Here is a 17,335-nt window from a genome sequence, read left to right as displayed (position 1 = left end):
TAGTGAAATACTCATTTTAGCACTTCAAAAAAACAGACAAAGTAACACAGACCGCATGCTGTTATCCAGCTTAGTGAATTGTTTTCAATTATTGCTTAAAAATAATCTGACATTTAGTAGCACTGAGTTACTAGTTTTCAGGATAAACAAATGGGTCACATTAAGCTAAATAGGTTGTGGGCTTCTTTTCACAAAGATCAAGCAGCTTCTGTGTAGATACAAAAAATGTACTACCTGTGAATTTGGTCTTGTTTACTGGACCGCACTGGAGCAAGACCATCTATCTCATCAAAGAAAATAATGGAAGGTCGCATCTGGTAGGCCTAGAAGGAAAACCCAGGAATATCGACACAAGTAAAACAGCACCATTTTAAAGAGAAAATGCATGGAAAACATTATGGTTGGAGCGCTAGATTTTTCACACTAGCATTGGGGATCTCTACTCACTGAGTTAATGGAGTAAGTGGCATGAGTAACACAAGACAGCAGCCTATGTCAGCCTGCCGAGACGGGGTGACAGGGAACAAATCACAGCAGTTCTTACAGCTATTTGGCAACCGCCGAAAACAGAGCCGGGACTTAAGCTTCTGGAAGCAACCTTCCATTCTGAATTCAAACGACCATGCTTTCAGCCTGCATCTGTTTCCCTCTGATCTAAAGCCACGATCTCCTGCCTCCTGCAGCCTTTTTTGTGGCTGTATTGTTGGGTTTTTTTTTTTTTTTTTTTTGAGGCTGGGGGAGGGGGTTGCTTTGCGAGGTTCTCTCATTTGTTTTATTAACCTTTCACAATACATCTTGAGATTTCAAGCCCCTAAGAACCCACTGAAAAACAAAACACTGACAATCCCGTTTCAGTGAAAAGAACTGGCGAAACACAAAAAATGAGTGAGCTCTCCTTAGAAACACTGACCACAGAAAATGACAGTTACAACTTGGACAGAACACACAGCGCATTTTGGCCTTACCTGATCAAATAATAAACGAAGCTGTCGTTCAGATTCTCCCACCCATTTACTCAGGCAGTCGGCACCTTTTCTCATAAAAAAGGCTATTCTCCTGGCACCTTGGCTACATTCATTAGCAAGTGCACGAGCAACCAGTGTCTTTCCAGTCCCTGGTGGACCATGGAATAGACAGCCTCTGCAATTGAAAGAAAAAAGATTCACCTATGAAAAAAGCCTGGTGGAAAAGTAGCTCTTACTACCTCCACCCCTAAAAGACCCAACTCTTCTCTCCTAACCGAAGCACTTCATGCATTAGACAGTGGTAGCAGCTCAAGTGTGAGAAAAGTCAAAACAGATGGAGGTTTTGTGTTCCTACACAATTCAAGAAGGCAGCAAACAAAAAGAGTACAGAGGACAACGCAGATGTAGAAAACCTCGAGAAAAGATCACAGTATCCCAGAAGGACCCTTTCAGAGCTGCTGACAAACTAACAGGGGTGGTTACAGCACCGCGGAGCCAAACAAGAACAAACGTCAGCACAGAATCTGAGACTGGGCTAACGTGCGAATCAGCAGTTTACTCTTCAGCGAGACACTGCACATTCATTCTTGTGTTCACAGAAGGCAAGATTTGATAGCGAAGCATTTAATTCTCCCTTGAAAAGCTTTAAGTTACTGGATTTGGTTTCTGGGGAATTCTAAAGCTGGGAAGGTATTCTGCATTTCCAGATAAATATAGCCATAAACTGGAAAAGCCAATACACTGCTGTTTCAAAGAGCATTTCAATGAATAACGGAGCAAAACACAGATTTCATTTTGTTATTTGTAATACTTTTAACGTTACTGAAAGCAAAGAAATTAAAGTTGTATTTCAATATACCATGATTGAGTTTTGCTGATCAAAAACCTATAAAGTCAACAATTAAATCTCTAATAATTGCATTTCATAATGCACAATGAGTTTAGCTGGGTAAGGAGCAGACCGATTCTTACTTAACCCAAGCACAACAAACACTACAAGGTTCTAGTTGCAAGTCCTATCCATTGGAAAACTGATACTTCCGCACTTCAAAAACAGAGTTGGTGGGAGAGCCAAGTGGACTTCAAAGAAACAAATTACAGTTGACTACCAGGAGATAATTCCAATTAGAATTTTCAGGTTTAAACAATCTTTGTTACCTTGGAGGCTGAATTTTGAATCTCTCAAAGACTTCTGGGTAAAGCAATGGAAAAACGACCATCTCTTTTAAAGCTGAAATGTGGTCAGAAAGACCACCCACACCATCAAATCGTACCTAAAGATAAATCCAACAGAACACATTTGATAAGTTAAAGCAAGCTGCAACCTCGATAAGGTTCCATCAGAAATTATCTGTCAGCACAAAGGAAATGTCCTGGGCAATTTTCAAATTGCTCCACAGAAAACTGTAAACCAAGGCATCTGTAGGCAGCACGCTACTGAAGGCTTTCACCAACACTGACACAATGAACTAGAAATACTTACCGAACAATCTATTTGCATTGGATCAACATCAGCCAGACTTGCTCCGATTTTCATTCGATCCTTGTGAATTCCCTTTAACTCATCTTCCCCAAAGTTAAGTGGAAGACACCTGATTTGAATTAAGGACAAAGAGAAAGGCACTTTCTAACTTCAGGTGCAGCTAGAAGATTTTTGTTTTCATCATCATGGCAAGGGAATGCAGAAGACCTTATAAATGAGCATAAACTTCCTAAATAGTTAAATATACCTTCAAACTCTTTTGCATTTAATGTCCATGAGTAAATAAAGGAAAATGGGCGCTCCAGACATTAAACTGAGTTAATGATTTTAACACAAATATCCATGCTAGTCAACACAGCACACGCATGAATGCAAGCTTAGAACAAGTTATTCCGGATGCGGAGACTGTGAACTGACATTGATTTGCGTGATGGAAGAACCCCCCCCAAAACACACCAACATCTTTTAAAGATTTTTTGCTCCTACATTCAAAAAGTTACAGCCCAAGTGGATACTTATTTCATGCAGATTAACATCGTACAGGCTGCCAATCACTGCTGGTGCATCCTGAGGACTCTGGGGTTTGTGTGCCACGGGACACACATCAGAGACATCAAGCTGAAAGCTTATTTGTTAGTCTGTTATCAAAATACTTTTTCTAGAGCATTTGTTAAGTAACAAAACCTCCATCATTTCCTCTATAACATTTTCTGTTATGGTGGTCTTCTTTCTGAACAAACTACTGTAAAGCACAGGAGCAGTACAATTTCACATTAAAAAATTACATAAAAGTTTTCCTCCCCCTATTCCCACTTACAAATCAAACTGCTGATCAACAATCAATTCTAAAAATCCAGTTTTAGAGAGTGCAGTTACAGCTGTCAGTGCCAAAAGGTATGATTAAATATTGCCACAATTTAGAAAGCGTACAAGAGAGTAACACTTCAGGGTTAGGCAGATGCAAACTCCTCCCAGGTAGACCCCTCCCTCCCCTGTTCTCCATTTTCATGAACCTTCTCAAAGCTCTGCTATGGCTGCGCTTCCTGCGCCTCTCAAAATGCTCTTCATCATCAGATGAGGAAGAGGATGTAGAGTCACTGTTGTGGACTGCGTGTCTCCGTCTGCAAACATTTAAACAAACAAAATTTAATTTTTCTTAGGAAGGCAGAACGCTTCATTATTTCCCAACAAATTTCATAAAAAACCTACTCATTTTGTCCCATCCCTCCCTCTCACACACACACAAAAATACAGTTTCACTCAGAGTTATGTATCCACTCTGTGAAACATAAGCCTTTTAAACTCATATAAAAATTTGGCTTCAAAATCCCTTCCTCCTTCCGTAACTGTCTGCTTTCAAGGATGCTAAAGAAAGTGCTCACAGCTAGCAAGAGACGGCATTCTCCATGCTCTAACTGCTTACAGCATCCAAAACCCCTTTGTCATTACTACTGCAATTTATAATTTAGAATTTCTTTTAGCATTTGTCTTGTTTACGGATTCATACATAAACATTAACTGGTTCCAAAGAGAAACCAGAATCCGTATTTGAGTGATTAAAAAAAAAAAAAATCCATTAGAACTTCCACACAGGCTCTCCCTCTAACTAAATTGTCTCCAGTCTTAAGAAATCATTTGTATCCTTCAAGATTAAGTAGTGTCAGATTTTTCAGAGGGACATTCTGGCTTCAATTCCAGAGCAAAAGAACTTCAGTTACACAATCTCAGCCACAACCTCCATCATCACCTTATCAGTGACCACAATTACTGCTTTTTCAAAAATCTATTGGCTAACAAAAAGTATTGCCTTCCCCCCGCCCCCCGCCCTTAGTATTTGTTTTCTTTAGACCCTCAGACTACCACAGCAATAATCGCACTCTTCATCTGGAATGACCACCAACCCCAAACCCCCTGAAAGCGTTACTCAGTAACGGGACTGACAGCGCTGTTGATAGATGCGAAACCACACACCAACCTGCCGGTATTTCTGCAGCATGAGCCTTGTGACTGAGCACTTCTAAAGGAGTATCTCTGTCTGACAGGGGAAGACCGGCTCGAAAAAAATATCTTACGTTGTCTTGGTTCTGTTGAAAGCAAAGAATTCAGAATAATGTTGCAAACAACTTTCAGAGAAAGCAGGATAATGAAAGGGGCAGAAAACGTGATGTGTTTCACCCATCCACAGTTCCAGTGGAAGATTCAAGTGACTGGGGGGGGCGGGATTTTTTTTGAATCAGTGCACAGAAGTGAAAACACACACACCTGCTTTTGAAGGAGCACTGAAAACCACAAGAGTAAGATTATCAAGTCTGTTTAATTACTGTTCTTTCAAGGATACACTGGTCATTTCTTTACTGAAAAACAACAATAAGTATGCCAAACGGCAAAGAAATACAATGTGCACAGGATACACGCATTTAATAAAATTTACTTGCAGAACGAAGGCAAGCAATTTCAAATAGAAGTTTAGTATATGTATATATCTTTATGTACAAAATCAGCTTTTAAGAGAAACTGTGCATATAACCTACTTTCCAGTGGAGCTTGATAGCGCTCAACAGCTTTCCTCTGTCGAAAGTAGTAACGCTTTCGAGTGTCTTCCACATCGTCATCTTTATCTTCACTTTCTTCTGATGAAACTACTGTACATCAACATATCGTGAAGCTGGTTTAGTACTGTTGCAAATTATATTAAATTTAAAATGCACTACACAGATGCCTACAGGTTTTACTACTACCTTCATGTTAATGACACAACAGATCTGAAAACCTGCAAAACGTGAAGACCAATTTATGCAAGACATGTTCCAGAAATTATAAAACACAGAGAAGCACACATCTAGATATTGTTCTGTCCTTGCTGGAATTGCTGGGTGACTTCTCATCAGTCCTAATAACAACAACTCTGTCATCTTGCTCAGCTAAGATGCAGCTTCTGTGAAAACCACTATTTCAGAAAGTCATTTCTTGTTATTTTGAGAAAGCGTTTCAAGGAAACATTTTTAATACTCTATAGTGGTAAGACTAAGCGTGGCAATCTAGCTCCAAGTCCTAGCTCTGCCACAGATTACGTGAGCAGGAACGGGCAAGGCACAGGTTTGAACTTCCCCAATCAGCAAATACCGTCAAATTAATACAGTTTATGCCACTAGATTCTGTAACTTCAAGATTTTTTTCAAGAAAGATGGTAAAAATGCAAAAAAACAAGAGTATAATTATCTAGCAGGTTCTTAATAACAACCTCTCACATTAATAGCTGGACACCAGGGGAGCAATGTACATGCTCTGTTCACCTACTTGCTCACTGAAATGAAGTATATTTTATTCCTTGGAAAGCACTACCCTTTTTTTATTCCCTCCAAAAGATCTTGCATTCAGAAAGCACTGTGACAAGTTACACAAGATACAGACAGCACTTGGAAAACTGAGAAATGATTTTGGCATCACTGACACCCCCAGCCCTTAGTACTCCAACACTTTTGTCACGAAGGCACAAACTACTCTACTTGTCTGCTCCTCTAGTCCCTCCCCTTGCTTCACTCTCCTTCTTTACACCAACACTGACACACTCTCCTCACTCCTTCCTGACATGCTTTTCATCATAAAAGTATATTTTAGGTTTTTTCCCCAATTTAAAATTGGAGTTTTCACTTTGATCACAAATGAATTGCCCCATATTCTTCTTTCCCATTCAACATATTATGTATAATTACTTTCTACAAGTCTCTCCTGCCCAGCACCCTGAGATCCACACACTTGAACCAAGCCATATGGCTCCCCGTATAGACTGCCCATGCCTTGTATCAAAGCTGCTCTTCTTAAAGCCTTGAGTTGATATTCTCCTGCCCAGATCTACAAATGATGGAGTCCCTTATCAGCCAAATGCCCTTGGCACCCTTGATCTGTTTCTTCCTGTTAATGCCTTGCTCTACCGTAGTTTTCTGTAGGTCAGCCTCTCGCTGGACTTCTCCTGCAGCTCCACATGTCCTCTCGCTGCTCTGCGAGGAGGTCTGAACTAACAACAGGCCACGAACTGTTCTCTGGCCTGTTTGTGATGAGGAACAAGATCACCCCAGCGCTCACTAACACCTGGATGTCTAGCTTGAACCTTTTTGTAGGTCTCCGTTGGCAGTGGTCAAATCTTCCCCAGTCGGTGTAACATGTACAAGATACTGTCCTCCCTGGGTGTTGTGTAAATCATCTCTCATTCAAGTTCTGATGGTCCGACAGGTGACCAGGCGCAGGGCACAGTCAAGTGCAGGGCACAGTCAAGCGTACTAAGCAGCAAACTATTTTACATGCGACTGGCCCTTTTTATCCCCTTGCCCCTCTATTTTCCCACTCTTGTTCCTCCCAAAATCACCTAAATCCCTCCCCTTGTCCCACCTTTGGTTCCTGCCCTAAAGATCCTATAATAAGCCCTGTGGGAACTGCTCTTCCCCCGCATCCCACCCTATGTCCCACCCCCAGGCAGGAAGCCCTTAGCCCAAAAGTGATCTGGGGAGCTGGTCCCCATGACCCATCCAGATGGGTTTCACGCCTGGACACTGGGGCTGGTGGCTCTGCTGGGACAGCCCTGGCAGTGGCCCGGGCAAGGTGGATCAAGGAGGAGCAGCCAAGTCCTTGGGTTTCTGCTCCCGCCTGCCATTGTGCACCCCTGTGCTCCTCTGGGCTTCTGCAGACAGGACTTGGACAGGCTGGTGGCCCTGGGGGTAGCCCACATCCTTTTCTGTCCTTAAGTATGGTCCTGGCTCATTCCGTTCCATCCAGAAAGCTCCTACAAGGATCGCTGGACTGCCTGCCTTAATCACAACTATCATTCTCCTCAAAAACTTCAAGTCTCCCCCCCTCATTTCAAACAGAAAGTTAACGTGGCCTTTTACAGTTGAACCTTATTTCTCATGTTATTTCCCACTGAGCACCAGGATGGCAGCTCCTAAGCCGAGGCCCGGACAGCAGCATCCACCAACTACCTGCTGAACACAAAAATGAGCAATGCTGTCCTCTCCCCTGCTGATCTTCACGCTCGGGAGGAGCCTTCCACACACATCTGGCAGCTTCCCTTCTTTCCCGAAAAACCTTGCTGTGCTGCTCAAAGCCGTGAAAACTGTCGCGCTCCTGCGGCAGCGAGGTCACTCTTTCTCCGTCTCGAGTAATTTCAAGAAATTTCATCCATTTCTTTGTATTCCCACCTGTCTACAGCCATCTGCTGTAGCGTTTTGGCAAAGCACTGTTTGTTTTTTTTTTTTCCCCCTCTGAATAGCTGTTCTGAGCTCACTACAGTACAGTCCTGGAGTCCATGTCTATGGCTTGTAATGTCAAGAGCAAGACGCATTTTTTTAAGAGAAGAAAAATACCCCCTAGTTTAGCTTGTGACAAGGCTTTTGGCTAGAGCTTAAACAGAACTAACCTATAAGGCTACCTTGATTATCAGCTATTTCTTTGTCAGCTCTTTGGATTTCGTTCTGTCCTCGGGAGTAGATATCGAGGTTTTCCTAATTAAAAGAAACAAGAAAGATCAGTTACCAATCTGCACAAAACCTGACACAGGCATATTTGGTGCCTATATAGTAACATCATCAAGACACTCCAATATACACAAAAGATTAAATTAAGGTACAGGAGGAGAGATCAGGAACATTATTCTGGCACCCATGATTAGTAACAAGGATTTCTGCTCTAAAACAGGATTTAGTGCATGTGATAGCTAAATACTTGTCCGGATATAAAACTGAGTGCATCAATTAATCACAGGTTAATAATGTAACAGTGTCAGAGAAACCAGGAAAAAGCAATTCCTACCAGACAAAAAAAAAAACAAACACAAAACAAAACACAGAGGCACTTGAGAGATGATATATAAACTGCTATGGACAATTCTGTTTTCATTTAAAAAAAAAATTAAAAAAAAATGCAGATCTAAACAAAAGAACTATGAAAACAGGCTATGAAGATGTTTAAAAAAACAAAGTGCCCTGTCATTCAAAAGGACAGTAGCATAGTTTAATACAGCAATGCTACAACAGAGGAAATCTGGTTGCTGTATATAACTTTAATGTAAGTTCCTCTAGGGACAGAGGACTACTTAAGCTCACAGGCAAAGCTTGCACAAGAATAAACATACATAAACTAGACATCAATGAATTCAGTTTTCAGTAAGATTTGAAGTGAAAACCCAAGCCCAGAGACAGCTGCTTGCATACAGCGTCCATTCAAAAATCATAATGCAATTCAGAGAGCATAGTGTAAGACATGCATTTCAGCATCTAACTGCTATTTCAGGTCTTTTGAAGAAGAAAGTTCCTCCACCCTTAGGGCACATCTGTGGCATGACCATGCTAGTAAGATGTTAAATTATAGTTAGAGATCAAAAATAAATGTTATTTTAGACTACGCTATTCTTTGGAAGAAGTTATGTCAGCTAAATTAAAATTACAACTAAATAACTTCCCTATATGAAATACACTATTTATACAAAAATAGTAAAATAAATTAGTATTTACTTCTTCTGCATCATGGAACACCCCAAGGTCTTCCATCATTTGGCGTCTACGCATCTTCTCCATGTCATCCATTTTTTGCAAGACTGCTTCTGCAGTACTAAGATAAAAAGTTGACATGTAAGAGCAAAGATAGGCAAGTACAAAAAACCCCATTTAAAACAGTACACATAATCTGTATGACATTTTAATACAGTACGCACAAAGCAAGAGCCCTTAACACTTGGCCAAGTTTTTAGACACCACTTAAAAATTAGGTCAAATGTTGATTTTCTTATAGATTTAAGAACAAGCGTTTGAGGATTTGCAAAACTACACTATTTTCATATTTATTGTCCCTCTCGGTGAGCACAGTAAAAAAAAAAAAAAAAAAAAAATCTATTTAAGTAGGACAAAAATAAGAATTCTGAAGATCCTAGTAAGACAACAGAAAGAAATTACGGCAGCTCTTAGGTTGATCTGCATGATAGCATTCAGCCATTTTTAGTTCACAGCCTTACTCAGACAACAGGGTGCTGATTCTTCTCTTAACCATAAGTTTCACATTGATTTCCCATGACTATATATGCTGGAAAAACATCCCACTCCGGTTACACTTTGCAAATCTTTCAGAAAACAATGTCAGTTTGGTCCTTACAAAGAGAATTAAGCCATGGACAGACAGGCAGAAACACTGGACTACTTCACTTTGGCTCTATCCAACTCTCCTCAGTATCTTCACTCAACCGAGAGGTATGAAAACATTTGTAAGCATGGAAGGAAAGCTAATTAAAAATGATGGTGCTTCTGATGCTAAGAAAATTGATTTCGAGGGCAAATTAAATCTACCGAAAGCCACAACATCAAGTGATTGTTTTGGTTCACAAGACAACACATAAACCCACCAAACCCATACATCAAAGATGCTCTAGCATGAAGATCTCTCTGCAACTGGCAATCCCAAAACGAAGACACCCGTGGCAAATTTAAACATTGGCTGTACCCAAACTGGTTAGACATGAAGTACCTTCCACGTACTTTCCCCCTGCACACACTCTCAGACCTGGGAGTCTTACACAGCCACAAGCATCTATTTCCAAAACACAGCTTAAACAGCTTCACTGCAAAGTATCAAGGCCCACACCTTACACGAATCAATATCTTACCAAGAATTATGGGACATACCTGCACTGGAAGAAGAGGAAAGCACAACAGCTTGCTAATAAAGCTCATTTTAGTACCTTTGCAAGATAATGAAAAAACCCACTTACTTTGTTATAAGTTTGTCGAACAAAACAGATTCATTTGTAGTGCTGTAACGACTTCGTCGAAGTCTGCAGCTTCGGCGGACCTCCAGATCTCCATTTTCTTCATGGACTTGTTCTGCAGCTTTTGCATCAGCTCTGGTCTTCAATATTCTGGTGACTAAAAGGGATTAATATATAAAGTATTTTGAGACTGAAAATATGTTACTGCCTTATTTCACCATTGCTCTAGTAAAATGTAAAAAAATTTGCAGTGGATCATGGAATCATCGAGTGGTTTGGGTTGGAAGGGACCTTAAAGGTCATCTAGTCCCATTCCCCCTGCCATGAGCAGGGACATCTTCCACTTGACCAGGCTGCTCAGAGCTCCATCCAACCTGGCCTGGAACACTGTCAGGGAGGGGGCATCCACAGCTTCTCTGGGCAGTGTTTCACCACCTTCATGGTGAAGAATTTCTTCCTAGTATCTAATGTAAATCTGCTCCCTTTTAGTTTAGAGCTGTTCCCCCTTGTCCTATCACTATACACCCTTGTGAAAAGTCCCTTTCCATCCTTCCTATAGGTCCCTTTCAGGTACTGGAAGGCTGCTGCAAGAATTTTTTCTTTAAATACTGAATTAGAAGTTATTGTCACAACCACAGCATTCAACTTAAGGTCTAGAAGCTAAGAAACGCTTCAAGACAAACTTCCAAACACCAAAGAACTCAAACGCCTGCCTGCTTTTAAGAAAAGATCTGCCCCGTATTTACCACTCGGCATCCTTTGCCATGGGTTTGCTACTTGCACTATCATTAAAAATATTGACAGGCCCCTAAGAAAGTAGTAGATAGTCACTGCGTGAGTATAAATGCAGCTATGCTTTGATCTCATCATCACTAACGATGATGCTAAGTTTGACCTCAGTAAGTAACGATTTACATTGTGCAATTAGGACTTGAATTACTGGACACAAGCTGCGTTTCAGGCCCCTTCCCGCGTCCAGCCCGTGGCTGGCAGGATGCTGCCTGGAACCAGGAATGAATGGGTTTTCCTGGCCCACAGCAAGCAGCCCTGCAGCCCCAAGCCTGCCTGCGTACTGTGCACGGCGATTCGGCTCCAAGGCAAGCCACCGAACTCCCGCGACACCTCCCCAGCCTCTGCGCATCTCACGACTGAATTACCTTTTAGCTCACACACAATGTAATTTATAATGCTGCAGTATCACCTCCTGTTTCCAAAAAAACATTTTCAATTACGTTGTGTCCTGCACACTCCAGAAAATCCATGTCACGACGAAACCCGACCTAAGGAGCAGGTTTTCTAGTGCTTACGAGCAGGCTAGAACTCACACTGCACTCTCCTCAAGCCTGCAAGGAATTAATAGCCTATCCTCCTATTCGCACCTACCTCTTTTCATAAAACTTGCGGGAAATTCACTACCTTTGTGAAGATTCTCTGTTCTCACCACTTCAGCTGATTTTGGCTGATGAGTTCAGCAGTTTTGGGGGCCAAGTTAAACGCAGAGTGACCAAACACAACCCTTCTCAGAAACCAGGTTAAAAAGGCAATCCCTAAGGAATTACCACCACTTACCTTCTTTATAGTCTTCTTTTTTCTGGCCTGATTTCAGCTTTGCCAACTGCCTACATTAAGAAAGAGGACAGAGGAAAGGAGAAAATAATTCTTGTACAGAAGTATTATATTGCATCATACTGTATTGCATTGCATAGTTCCCCCTTAAGGCTGGAAACTTCACCAAGTTTACAACCTGGTGCTCCAGGTCATCCCAAGAAAAGCCTGGAGACAACAAAGCCCTCTTTGGTTTGGTTCAGATCCTAAGTCTGCTGCGTACCACATGCACAAAGTTTTCTAAGGGCAGACATTCCCCAACCTGCGTATCTTGAAGTCTCAACAGGGCAAGTAGTATCTCGGTACCCAAAGTGGTGGAGAGATCTCAAAGCAGTTGGGAAAAGATGCATGTTTTTTATACAAGCACAAGATTTTTACTATGAAGAGTGATTCTAGTTCCAAGACACTAGTATTGACATTAACACAATCATATTCCCCTGCAGATTTTTAGCTGCAGATTTATCACAATGTGACTCATTGTGCATGCTTTCACTTTTCATTCTATAAATCCAACAGAGATCAAACACTTAGAAATACCTTGTAAAGTGTCTTCGATTGACATTTTCACTTAATATTTCCATGCTTTTGTCAAAGCTAGAGTCTGAACTGGGTGGCATGTTTTTTCTCATTGATCTTAAACAGTGTCCATTGAAACATTCAATTTTGCCAGAGGAAAATTCCTAGGAAAAGAAATAAGAACATATTTATCTGAACCATGTATGCTGAGCTAAGAAGGAAATTCTGCCTCATTGAGGCAAATTTACTCTCCTGACTCAACAATGGTGAAACTAACGGCAGGTAAGCCCTGAACCACTTCTGCACCACGAAGTAACTCAGGAAAAAAAACCAAACGGCTTTCAAAGCTAAAGCTCCCCCCGCCACGCTTTTCTTCTAGACAACTTCAGCTTAATATCCTCTGAAAAAGTTGTTGTGACAAAGCCTTTCATATAAACTTAGCATTTCCTGAAAAAAAACCAAAACCTTTTGTTTAAAAATTGGTTCAGAGGAGCAGTCAAGCTTGACCTTGCACATCCTGGGATTAAAATGTAGTTCAGAGAGTTTTTCTCCTATCTCTGTTCCATTTATGACTGCATTCAGAGGGACATTAAAAGAATTCATTCGGAGGACGGCATTTATCCGCGGGAAGCCGAAGGGACTCAAGACACATGTTTTTATGGCTGTTGATCTTGCTCACATTGGCATTTCTGCAAGGAGGATGTGTACTCTCACTTTTAGTATGGGAGGAAAGCTGTGATGACCATGAGAGGGGGGCTGGTTCAGTTTACAACCCAAAGTTTCATTAAGAATACGCCAAACTACATCTCGCACTGAAAAGGGCAGAGAACAGACCAGATTCTTTTACTTCTTGACATTAACTTTACCAAGAGGTACTCCCATTCGTAGCTGAGGGAGACAACGACAGAAGCATGAAGAAGGTCGCTACAGGAGGGCGATGATGAACACGCAAGGCCCTTGCAGGGCTGCGCAGCGAGAGCTGAAGTGTCAGCCCCGAGCCACAGAGCTGGGCAATCCCGGTCTTCTCTCCAGACAACCTCGAACAAGCCGTTCCCAGTGTTCACCGGACAGCTTGTCGCAGTAAGACAGGCTTGTTGCACGACGAGAATCTCCATCACCTCTCCTTCGTCGCTTGTTTTGACGACCACCTCCCTTCCCGCAGTTCTCCGGGCTGGTGGAGCAAGGCCTCACGAGGTGCTTCCCACAGCTGGCTTCTGAATCAGGGCATCCGCAATGAAACTCCTCAAGGCATTTTCTGGTTCTTGAATCCAGCACAGATGGATGTAACGAGACGTAAAGCTTAATGAGAGGCAGCCTGGTCCGTCAGAGTCACCTTTCACATTTTTACTCTCAAAGGTTTAAGAAAGAAATCGTAACGGAAAGCCTTTCAACTTAATTTTTAGTTTGACAGAGCCCTAGGCTTATTTGAAAAAGGCAGGGTTTTGTGCACACTCACACACAAGAGCATATAAAAACTTAAACCAATACTTTCAGCGTTTGTCACTGACACAATGAGAAAAAAAAAACAACCCTAGACCAAGAAGTAATGAAGTTCTCTCACCTGAGAACATACTCATAGTATTCCTACAGCTGGTATGCCTGTGGCTTATATATCATGCTACAGAATCCACAGGCATGCCTGGGAACTACCCATGACATTCGGTTATGTCGTTAAAGGCTAATCTGCGTAAAGAAGGGGGGTCGTGCACCTCTGGGGCCTGCCCAGCCGGCTGCCAGCCCCTGGGGACACGCAGGCATCGGGGCAGCTCCAGAGGCGCTGGGTGCCCGAGACCAAACACTACAGGGATCCACATTACATATACGCATCTGCGCGTGCGTATTCTCCTGCTAATGGGTCTTCATCCCCACCAGGCAGCGAGGAAGCAGCATCAGGCCATCTGTGCGGTTCGTACGGCTGCCAGACACGGCCACACAGAACGTACAGCACTTTCAAATGAGGACGGCTTTTCAAGAAAGAGTCTTTATTTCTAAATACGTGATCGCTTGTGAAATTACTCCTCCAAAGCTGGGAGCAGCTCTGGAAGACTGAGCTTGCTTAAACTCCAAGATACACAAGTTTTAACTGCTGCTTTGGATATTTTTCTTCATTGATCTAGATGTAAATAAATATTCCTTGGGACAAACCTTAAAGGTTTGCCGTATCAGTTAAAAGATTACTGCAATAACACGCTTCACAAATCTCTGGGCCAAATCCCAGACTGAAAGAAGAATAAACAGAGAGTGTCAGCACAGATGTTAGGAAAAAAAAAAAAAAGTACAGCAACTGGGAAATCTTTCTATGTATACTTGTGCACTCATTTGCTTTCTTTAATGTATTTTTTTATGCAATCTTCACAATACAATACTTGTGATGTTCGTTATCCTCTGTACTGTCTTTTTACCTTAATCCTGTCTCAAATTAGGACACGGGCAAAGCAGTAACAATGTATATTGCAAACTCTGACTGTCCTCCACTCTCAGGAAGGCATCCCAGTTGGGTGAGATGGTCGGCACCAAGAACCACCAGGTTAACTCCAGCAAGCTGCCAGCAGAACAAGAGTAACTAACGTTCATCAACCCTATCAGGCTGAAACACAACACACTGAGGAAGCGAAACTCAGTTGAAGCAAATGGGCAAACAGGAAAGATAAGGCAACTGTGTGAAAGAATTTGTAAAGTATTTCAAATTCTGAAAGCATTTCATATTTTGTTACTTTTCTCATGCTACAGGAAGCGATAAGCAATCGTTTATAAAAAGTCTTTTCACAAAAACTGTGTTTAGCTATCTGGTATCTCTGGGGAAGTAACTCTGTGTTGAAGCACTATCAGAACAGATAAATGTGCTCTGGCAACAAGGCTGTGAGCTCTGATGCTGAGGTCCCTACACAGACGAGTCCTGAAGGCTCAGCCTGGGAAAGCACCCGTTTCCACTTTGCCCAGACAAAAAGGGAACTCTGGAGCACGCTGCCCTCAAATACAGGGTGCAAGACAACAATCCTGTTCAGCCTGAGGAATTACAGGAGGGCTATAGACCTGCAGACACACAGCTTCCAAGGGAACAGCAGCCACTTCGGGTCTGCCATGGGACTCCTTGGGACTGGAAACGTGGAAGCAGATAAACCCATCAGGTGGTGGTTTACCTTAGACTTTCTGCTGTATGCTCTCTACGGATGAAAGAAGCTGAATAAACGGCTTGCTGATGTAAAAAAAAAAAAAAAAAAAAAAAAGGCAAAAGCTGCCACTGCCAAGTCCTTTCACGTCAATAAGTTAGGAAAGAGGTATTAGGACTTGCAGATGCAGCCAGCACCACCACCTCCGTCACCTAGGGCAGTCCTGCAAGGCCTCTGCAGTCAGAACACTTGAGCAGAGCCCGGCCATCCTACAGATGAAGTAAGAATGACTCCATGCCTGAAGGCATGGGAAAGGTCTGCAAAAAGGGGGGGGGGGGGGGAAGAAACCAAAACAAAGAGGAACCTTATAACCAGTTTCATAATGATGACTCTGGTTTGGTTTCAGTTCAAAGTTGATATTTAGTTTCCTGATTCCTGCTCTCCACACATGCCAGGTGCGTTATCTGCCCGACTTTGCACAGCCTTCCCCCGCGTGCAGCTGGACTCCCTTGCAGCCTCCGGCAACCGTTTCCAGCGCGGACTTCGCAAAGCAGTGACCTTCAAGCAGATTCCATGACTGTTTGCAAAGAAAAAAAAAACACCCAGCCCCCGCACCCCACGGATCTCTTCCTTCTTAGTTCAGCAGTCTTGAAATAACATAAAATGGTATTAATCCACAACAACTCGAAAATCCTGAAAGAGTTCTGCTGGAGGCAAAGAGGGTCCGCTGCGAGGAGCAGACCCCTTCTGAGCTGGAGCTGCTCCGCCGTTACTCCTCACGGTCCCGCAGGGGACCCGGCGGAGGAGAGCCCGACGTGGAGAGAGCGGAGCTGCGGCTTCGGAAGGCTACGTTAAAAACCACGAACGTCCCAAAGCGAAGCGGCTGGGTTATTACGGCTGCAACAGGGAGACGCGGACTGCTCGACGTCCTTCACCGTCTCCCAAGTCGTCTCCTTTCCCCCAGGGCAGATTAAAATTCTCAAAAAGCGTCAAGCAGAACTTCTGCCATTTTGGGTTAGGCGCCTCAGTGCCTTGACAAAGCGCAAACCGGTCCCGGTCCCCGGGCAGAGCTGCGCTTCTCCGGGGGGCACGCCTGGCCACGGGGCGCCAGCCTGGGGGCCCGGCGTGGGTTTTTGGCGTTTTTAGCACCCAAGCAGCGAGCGCTCGCCCCACCAGCGTCACCGCAACTAAAGCCAAGCGGTCTCTCAGACCTTTTCAATGTGACTTCTTATGAAACTGATTTAGTCCAGATAAACGGGGAAGGGGAAACAGAGAAACAGAAAACACTCGACTTTTTCTGGCTTCCACCCCCCCCTCCCCGTTGGCACCCGCTTCCGTCCCCTCCCGGAGGCCGGGCCCGGCGCCCCCCGCCCCGCAGCCCCCCGGCCCGGTACTCACGGCCTCGCCCGTCCTCCGGGCGCCCCGGGCCCCCGCGGCGCTGGCGGCCCCGGAGTGGGTCCAGCCGCGGCGGCTGCTGAGCGCGGAGGGCTCCAAGGAGATGAACTCGGAGCTGGAGTCGGTCAGGTCGAAGAGGGCGGGGGGGCGTCGTCGGCGGCTGTCGCGGGCCGCGGGGCCGGCGGGCCGGGCGGCGCCGCTCCGCAGGACCACCATGGCGGAGCGGAACGGAACGTACCGGGGGATGACGAACGGGGAGGGGGCGGTTCCGCCGCCGCAGCCCGCGCACCGCCCTTCCCGCGGATCCCTCCGCCCGCGCCGCCCGCCTCCCTCCCGCCTGCCCCGAGGGCCGCCGGGGCGCCGCCGCCCCGCCCCCCGCGGGAAACCGGCGGCGCGCGCTCCGCCCCGCTACTCCCCGCAGCCCCTGTTCCCTCCGGAAGATAGTCCCGGCCCGGGCTGCGGAGGGACACGCGTCGCGCTGAGGCCGTTCGATATTTTTGGCGCGTAAAAGTTG

General features: G+C 44.2%; 1 protein-coding gene across 1 annotated transcript in view; it reads right to left on the bottom strand.

Annotated features, from left to right (window-relative positions):
* ATAD2 (ATPase family AAA domain containing 2) overlaps positions 1–17,082 on the bottom strand; it is a 33,421-nt gene extending 16,339 nt beyond the window's left edge. The window contains exons 1-13 of the mRNA XM_075415604.1: positions 16,825–17,082; positions 12,338–12,480; positions 11,765–11,814; positions 10,199–10,352; positions 8,952–9,048; positions 7,871–7,943; positions 4,980–5,090; positions 4,424–4,532; positions 3,462–3,569; positions 2,449–2,557; positions 2,124–2,239; positions 966–1,140; positions 235–323 (exon numbers count right to left, since the gene is read on the bottom strand). Of these exons, the coding sequence (XP_075271719.1) occupies positions 235–323; positions 966–1,140; positions 2,124–2,239; positions 2,449–2,557; positions 3,462–3,569; positions 4,424–4,532; positions 4,980–5,090; positions 7,871–7,943; positions 8,952–9,048; positions 10,199–10,352; positions 11,765–11,814; positions 12,338–12,480; positions 16,825–17,037 (1,547 nt within the window). The 5' untranslated portion in view covers positions 17,038–17,082. The remainder of the gene's footprint in view (positions 1–234; positions 324–965; positions 1,141–2,123; positions 2,240–2,448; positions 2,558–3,461; positions 3,570–4,423; positions 4,533–4,979; positions 5,091–7,870; positions 7,944–8,951; positions 9,049–10,198; positions 10,353–11,764; positions 11,815–12,337; positions 12,481–16,824) is intronic.
* Positions 17,083–17,335: the final 253 nt, after the last annotated feature.

The sequence above is a fragment of the Opisthocomus hoazin genome, chromosome 3 (assembly GCF_030867145.1).
Source record: "Opisthocomus hoazin isolate bOpiHoa1 chromosome 3, bOpiHoa1.hap1, whole genome shotgun sequence".
NCBI classification, from domain to species: domain Eukaryota; kingdom Metazoa; phylum Chordata; class Aves; order Opisthocomiformes; family Opisthocomidae; genus Opisthocomus; species Opisthocomus hoazin.
The sequence above is the reverse complement of the archived record's forward strand: the minus strand, read 5'-3'. Positions and strand labels throughout refer to the sequence as shown.